We start from the raw sequence: 7,399 nt of genomic DNA on the forward strand, positions 1-7,399 counted from the left end.
AAAAAGTAAATAAATAAATCAGAAGTCCTATTGCCAAGAAAGATTTCTAGTCATATTGTAATCAGAATAAATTAAGTCTAAATTTGATGTTTAATATAGAGTCTCAGAAACTGAGTAGAAAAAGAGGGTCTGATGAACAGAAGTTGGGAACGACCTCTGTGCAAATGGGGCTGTTATAAAGTGTAGAGCATGCGTTGGTCTCACTAGGACATTCCAAAGAAGACACATGGCTGGCAGCTGAGACATAAAGCAATTTCTATTTTTAAAACCAATTTTCTTACAATTATGAAAATTATGCTAGGCAATACTTCGACATTTCTTGAGTACAATGTACAAATAAATGTGTACATGAATTTTAATAGCTGTCTGAAATATAAATAAGAGCTACACCAAGATATAACTCAGTTTACAATTAGTGCTAAGTTAACTTTATATATAATTATAAAATCATATAATTATGATAAAATCACATTTTGCACAAAAAACACCAAGAATCAAAACAGGCTGATGATCTTCCAGCAATCATCATTAAGACCACCTGTATCCCAGAGGCCTGGAGCATGTCACCTGCATCCCTGTGACCTGAATTACGTCGCCTCTATCTCAATGGCCTGGATCATGCCACCTGTATTCCTAGTGACATGAATCACATACGAATTGTGGGAAGGAGTGAATTTTGCTTACTTCTTCAGTATTTTAGCAGTTACCAAGCACACAATTTACCCAGCTGGGCATTGCCATAAGTGTGGGAAGCAATGTGTGCTCCCTGCTTTAACCAATGCTTCAATACTCCGACACTTTCAAATTATTGTTCAAAACATTTTCCTTGAAATTGGCTCAAAATATAGATTCCAAATCTATAGGAAGGAGGGGAAACTGCAGCCAGGATACAAAGTAAATAAATAGATTTATTTTTTTTAAAAAAAAAAGAAGAAAAGGAAAGGAAAAAGAAATCAGAGGGCCATGCTGAGCCAGCTCCACCCTTCACTTTTTACTCTGAAAAGGAAGAAAGAGAAGCAGCTCTCAAGCTAATTAATGGACAAAACTTAATTTACTCCAGGACGAACACTTGGGGCAATGTCTCATCTGAAAGTGGAGTAAGACAGAGGGAAACTGTAGTTATCTGAAGCAAAGTTTGAGCAAACATTCTATGTACCACTGAAGTAGAACTAAGTCATTATCTTCGGAGTCTTACTTAACATTAACAGTTATAAAGTAAATAAAAATACATAAAATGCTACTTTACTTGCATCAATGACAAAATGCTTCGTTTTGTTCAAAAAATGATAGGCATTTGGTTTCCCAGCTACATCTTTGTCATAAGCCCGGCTTAGTTCTGTTCCAGGAAGCTTATTTTCAGGCAAATTCACAGGGTTGATTAATAATTGAATTTCTGCCACAATATTGGAAAACAGTAGAGCTGTAAGACAGAAGGACGTAAGTAAAACCAAGACAGTGAAACATTTTACCAGTGATCATTCTGGAGGTTTATGCTCATTGGTGCATGCAATTGAGGAAAGTTTGTATGTAAAACCAAACTGGCATTGGCTTTCCCTTTAAATGCCATTTTAACATACTTTTTCTGTTGGGCCTAGCACAAACTATTTTGACTACAGAACAAGTTGAGGTTCAAGCCTTATTTCATCTTTAATTATTTCTCCATTCAACTTGTCTGTTGAACTATTACCGAGTGCAATGACTATTCTAGTCCAAAGGAAATTTCACTAATTTCTTTCTTGTTATTGATCATTCTGTCAAAGAATTTTGTGTCCTCACTAAAACTACATTTTAATAGAAAGTTTATTGTATTCTTATTTGAAACACCACTTCAAAACACCTCTGTAATGTCTTTTCTGGTTTTATTTGCTTTCTTATTTTCAATGTTTTCCTTCATCGTGAAAGAAAGACTCCATTCTGCTCTGGATGTGACTCACTATAGATTCATAACTCCACACCTCCTCAGCAAAAAACAGAAATAAAATATTGTAAACTCACTCCCAAATTGTGAAATACAGCACAAAGGATAATGTATGAGCATCTACAGTATCCAATGAAATAGCCTAGGGTGAAAATGCATCATACGATACTGTCACAGAGTAGACGTGACGGTAAAAGGAAGTAGCGCAGCAAAACGTGGAGTCTGAGAAATACCAAATGGAGTTCTGCTTGAAATAACCCAAGGCCATATTAAGTTCCCCTCCTTACTCATGTACACAGACATGTACACAAGAATAAGAAGTCAAGGAATACTGACAGAATCTAAGAGGATGCCCGCACAGATCCAAGTCTTCATACCCAGAGTCTTCTAAAGGCAAAAATTAGCAAACTTAAACTCACCTCCACATATTAACACAGTCTTGAAGGGACTCATACTCACGCTGGCTTCTCTTCGACCACAGAAGCTACTAACAAATGCACAACTCCGACGACTTATACAAATTCAGTCTTCTTACAAATTAATCCAGCAGGTCAGTTGGCTGTTACTCAACCAGGATGACAGCAGATTTACTTTGTTTGTCTGAGTGACTATGTGCACAGGTCATATTTCAGCTCCTGTGTTTGTTCCCACACAAGCCTGGTAAGATTATCTGCAAAGCCAGGATTGTTGTGTGCCACGCATTTAATGTACACCTTTCCAGTTGAGGAGTGGTTTCCTAAGGAGAATTTTTGGTGAGAAGCCAGGTGATCACTTCGTTAATCCATATTGATCTAGAAACCCTATGCATTCTTTCGAACCCCTGCCTGAGACATTGCAGCCAGCCTTGGCTGTACAGTCATGCCTGTACTTAAGGCTGCTGAGAAGTTGCTAGGAGGAACATGATCCATACTTAGGTAGCTCATAACAGAACTAACATAAAGGATGGATAAAAATAACTGTACCTCCCAGAGGGAAAATAGGGGTTCATATAAAAGCATGAAAGTTCAGGTCAGAAAGAAACACTTAAAAAAAAAAAACCCTCAGAGAGATAACACTACTTTACAACAACAGACTCGTAATATCTTGTTAGAAAAAAGATCGCTTATGTGTCCTAGTACTGAACGTTTACATATTTTTTAATTATTCATATACAATTTGGCATAATTTAGAATTATCCACATGAGCTAGAATAAATGTAAAAGAGTTATATAATTATTTGAATGTTATATTACATTGTTACACATTTGTGACCGTAAATACATTGAAAATGATGTAAATATGGCTAAAATGTTTTCTGTCTCTCAGCTAAGGCAAATGATGTATTTCATAATGTGAATTATTACCATTTTGTAATATTAATGAGATGAAAAGTGAAGTAAATAAAAAGCAAATAATATTTCTGTAATAACACATTTCATGGAGATCTTAACCATTTTTCTGGGTAAATTGTGGGGGAGGAAAGAAGTGGGGCATGAAAACATGAGAGACCAAGAAGACTGAGTTGCAGGAGGGTTGGAGGTGGGAGAGCAATGAAAGAGTTATCTTGATGGAGGGAACCATCATGGGGTTTAGGAGAAAGCTGGTATTAGAGAAATTCTCAGAAACCCACAAGAATGACCCCAACTAAGACTCCTAGCAATAGTAGAGATGGTGTCTGAAAGGGCCTTCCCCTGTAATCATATTAGTGTCTATGCTATTTACCATTACAGAACTTACATCCAGTAACTGATGGGAGCAAGTGCAGTGACCCACAGCCAAGCACTGGGCTGAGCTCCTGGAGTTAGCTGAAGAGAGGGAGAAGGGGTCATATGAACAAGGGAGGGGGGGTCAAGAGCATGATGGGAAAACCACAGAGACAACTGACCCGACCTCATGGGAGCTCATGGACTCTGGACTGCCAGCTGGGAAACCTACATGGGACCAAACTAGACACTAGGAATGTGGGTGACAATTATGCAACTTAACAGTACCCTGGCAGTCACACCAGGACCTATCCCAGGTGCACAAAGTGGTTTTTTGGAGCCCATTCCCTATGGTTGGATACCATGCTCAGTCTTGATACGGGAGGGGACTGGCTTGGTCCTGCTCGAGTTTGTGTGTCAGACCTTGCTGGCTCCCTAAGGAAGGCCTTGTCCCCTCAGATGAGTGAATGGGGTGTGGAAAGTGGGGAAGGTGGGAGGCAGAAGAAGGGGATGGGGGGCAACTGGGGTTGGGATGTAAAATGAAAAAGTAATTATTAATAAAAAGCATGAAAAAAGATTCCAAAAAATATATTTCTATTTTGCCCAATAACTGTTCAAAGGGAATTTTATTTACTAAGCATTTTATTAGGTCCATATATTTCTGTCATATAGAATACAAAGATATAACAGCTCATTGTATCCCTTAAAACACTTAGATTGAAATCCCTTAAAATACTTAGATTGAAAAATTAACAAACATCCTAAATAAAAGTATGATTTTTATGTTTAATATAATGTCTTCTATTTTTTTAACAATTTAATACATGTAAACAATTCACCTTGAATCTATGAACACTGAAATCTCCACTCCCACTCTGGCTTGCCCTAAACACACTTTGTATATCCCCTTTCTTCCACGTCCTCTATTTTTTCTCCTAACTCACTGAGTTCAACTAATGCTGCCTGTTGGAATGTTGACGGGTCTTGTCGGCTTGATCGTATATAGGTAACCATAGCTGCCAGTTCACGAGTGCAGGGACCATGCACAGAAGGCAGCACGTCATTGCGGTATTCCCTGTCATCCCGTTCTTAACATGACCTCCATGAATTCTTCCAGGCTTCTCTCTGAGCCTCGTGTTAGGGTGGGGATTATGATATAAAAGATCAGTTTCGGGTTGGGTGCACAATAGTCATTTATTCTCTGCATAAGTGAATGCTATTTTCATTGTTTAATAGTTTTATATGTTCAAATATGATGCCAAGGCTCATATACTGGAGCTAGCGTTCGCTTGGCAGTTAAGAATGCTCGCTGGGCAATACATGGTACTAGGGCTTAGATCCCTATTCATATGGCAAGCCAGGGGTCTTCGCAACTCCAAGCAGGGTACAAATATTATGTGATCATTGGAGTTTTCAGGCTTTCAGCCTAGTTTAGGAAAAGAGAGTCCCGTATTTAGGGGCTTATTTCACATAATAGGCAGGGAGCCATCAAGGATCCATACAGTGCTCTCTTCTGGCCCCCATGGGCAAAAACATGACGTACCCACATGTGCACTGGCGTGTATGTTTACACATTAATTAATTAATTAATATTTTAAAATTCAGATTTTGCATATCTTGGAGGTTACTACACTTGGAAAGCCTGCCAACCATGTCTCAGAAGTACAGGCATAATGGAAGACTTGTAGTGTTTGTCACACAGCAAACAATACTCAGAAGAACTGAATACCACCAGTTGTTAAACAGTGAAAACATTTAAAATTTACTGGCATATTTTATGCAATCTTCCCCTCCTGATATGCTATGAGAGTGTGTCTAGAGTGTTGACTGTGGTGAACACAGGAGGGTGGACTCAAAGTCCTACCCTGTAAGGTACTTTTCTGCAGTTTATACCTGTTGGAGAAAAAACAACTGGTTTGTTCCAATGGAGTGTCACTGGCTACATCAGCCCCACTACAGGGCAGACTCTGGACCCAGGAAGCAGTTCGCCAACACAAAGTAGAACCCATGGTTTTCTTGTCATGTTTTAGTTAGGGATCTCTTAACTAGTTACTTTTGTTTCTTTTGGGCATTTTTTGTTATTTTTTTTAGGCAGGGGGAGTCAAAGGGGAAGCATGAAATTGGGTGGGTAGGGAGGTGGGGAGCACTTGGGAAGATTTGGGGGAGGTGAGGAATATGGTCAAAATACATTGCATGTAAAATATTTAATAAAACTTAAAATAGAATGGTTTATATATATGTAGAATGATTCTGGGTGTTTATATTGTATTTCAAATATGCCTTTCTGTTATATGAGTTTCCTTACACAATACAGTTGCTTTTCTACTCCTCCTTAAATGACACATTTATCTTTAAATCACGGATGCAAAATAGTTTCTTATAATCACACAAAAGAAACTTGCATATTATGGAAAATAATAAAATATAATTTAAATTCACATTTAAGAAGATTCTTTAATAATAAATGTAAGACTTGACATCATGTAGACATTGAAGAGTTAACTATGTATTCTGATCTTTCTTTTGCTGTTGGAATTTTGTTTATGTGTGTGTGTTTCTGCCTTATTTGTCACAAATTCCAAGCATGTTGCTAACTTTCTCTGAGCTTTTCCTCACTTCATTTGCTTCAACACTGAATGGCACTGGGTTCAGATTTGCTGGATGTCTTCTGTAGGTGCATTATCACTGTTTCAGAACTAGAGGGCAATCCGATTCCAAGTTTCTCTCCTCTGCCCTCCCTGTGCTTATTCCTGAAAGAACCCGGAGTGTGCCTAGAGAGGACGCTTTGTTCTCACGACCTAACCCCAGGCTCCAGCATCATGCCTGTGGTCATGAGTGTCCCTCTGCTGTGTTTTACTATGGCCCAACAACCTATAAAGAAGAGTGTGCCACGGGAGTCATACTAAAACCTTCCCACTGAAGTGGACTTTTCTCCAAGACAACAGCAACCAGGCACAAGTTATCTGGCTAGGGTAGAAATTCTACCAACAGGGGTTATATGCTTTCCACAGGCACTTGAACTGTGCTAGATGCCCTGGGCTCAGGCTGACGCAAAGGGGTCACTGTCAGGATCTCCCAGGGTAAGGCTTTATTTATTGCATTAACACTACATGCCAGCTTCAAGTTTTGTGTTCAGAAACTTGTCCTGCCCTCTGTAAATGGGCTCTAGTCTGCTACTATGCTGCCAGGGATTTGGGTAGTGTTGATTAAGACTGTCCCTTGCCATACAGACTTTTGCTATCCCTAATCTTGCTTGTTTTCAGTGGTGGGCAAAACCCACACAGTAACTTAAGTGACGGGCCAAAACATAAACCCATCGAACTGGGGCATCTCTCTTTCTGCCTGTTGCTTGGCCAGTTTTAGAGCTCTATCGACATGCACTGTCGGGATGGCAACTGTGCTGCTCAGGATGGAGAAAAGGAAATGGAAACATCCCCTTTAGCACTGTAGTAAATCCCTAGCTGGACCAAGGAACTGGCCATTCTTGAGACAGAGACAGATGTGCTATAAGCCCACTTCAAAGAAAAAAGAGAAACTGATTCGGGCTAAAATTGCAATTGATTTTATCAACGTACAGGTTTCCAAATGAAGTCATAGCAACTCTAAAAAAAAAAAAAAAAAAAAAAAAAAAAAAAAAAAAAAAAAAAAAAAAAAACCAACTCCATTTCTGAGCTCTGATCTAAGTACGAGGGATTTCTTTTTTCTTCGGTGTTGGGTCTTTTCCTGCCAGCCTCGATTAGAAGCCTATACCCTGTTGTTCCCTGTGGAGGGGAAATTCCTTCCTGCTCTGTCGCTCTAA

The 7,399-nt window shown here is 39.1% G+C and overlaps 1 protein-coding gene across 1 annotated transcript in view; it reads right to left on the reverse strand.

The window, feature by feature from the left end:
• The window catches only part of LOC125399984 (cadherin-related family member 3-like), a 124,954-nt gene extending 122,583 nt beyond the window's left edge, over nt 1–2,371 (reverse strand). Inside the window, exons 1-2 of the mRNA XM_087902227.1 lie at nt 2,338–2,371; nt 1,247–1,420 (exon numbers count right to left, since the gene is read on the reverse strand). Coding sequence (XP_087758353.1) covers nt 1,247–1,420; nt 2,338–2,371 — 208 coding nt within the window. The remainder of the gene's footprint in view (nt 1–1,246; nt 1,421–2,337) is intronic.
• Between the last annotated feature and the right edge of the window lie 5,028 nt (nt 2,372–7,399).

The sequence above is a fragment of the Myodes glareolus genome, chromosome 27, assembly GCF_982192425.1.
Source record: "Myodes glareolus chromosome 27, mMyoGla1.1, whole genome shotgun sequence".
Lineage (NCBI taxonomy): Eukaryota > Metazoa > Chordata > Mammalia > Rodentia > Cricetidae > Myodes > Myodes glareolus.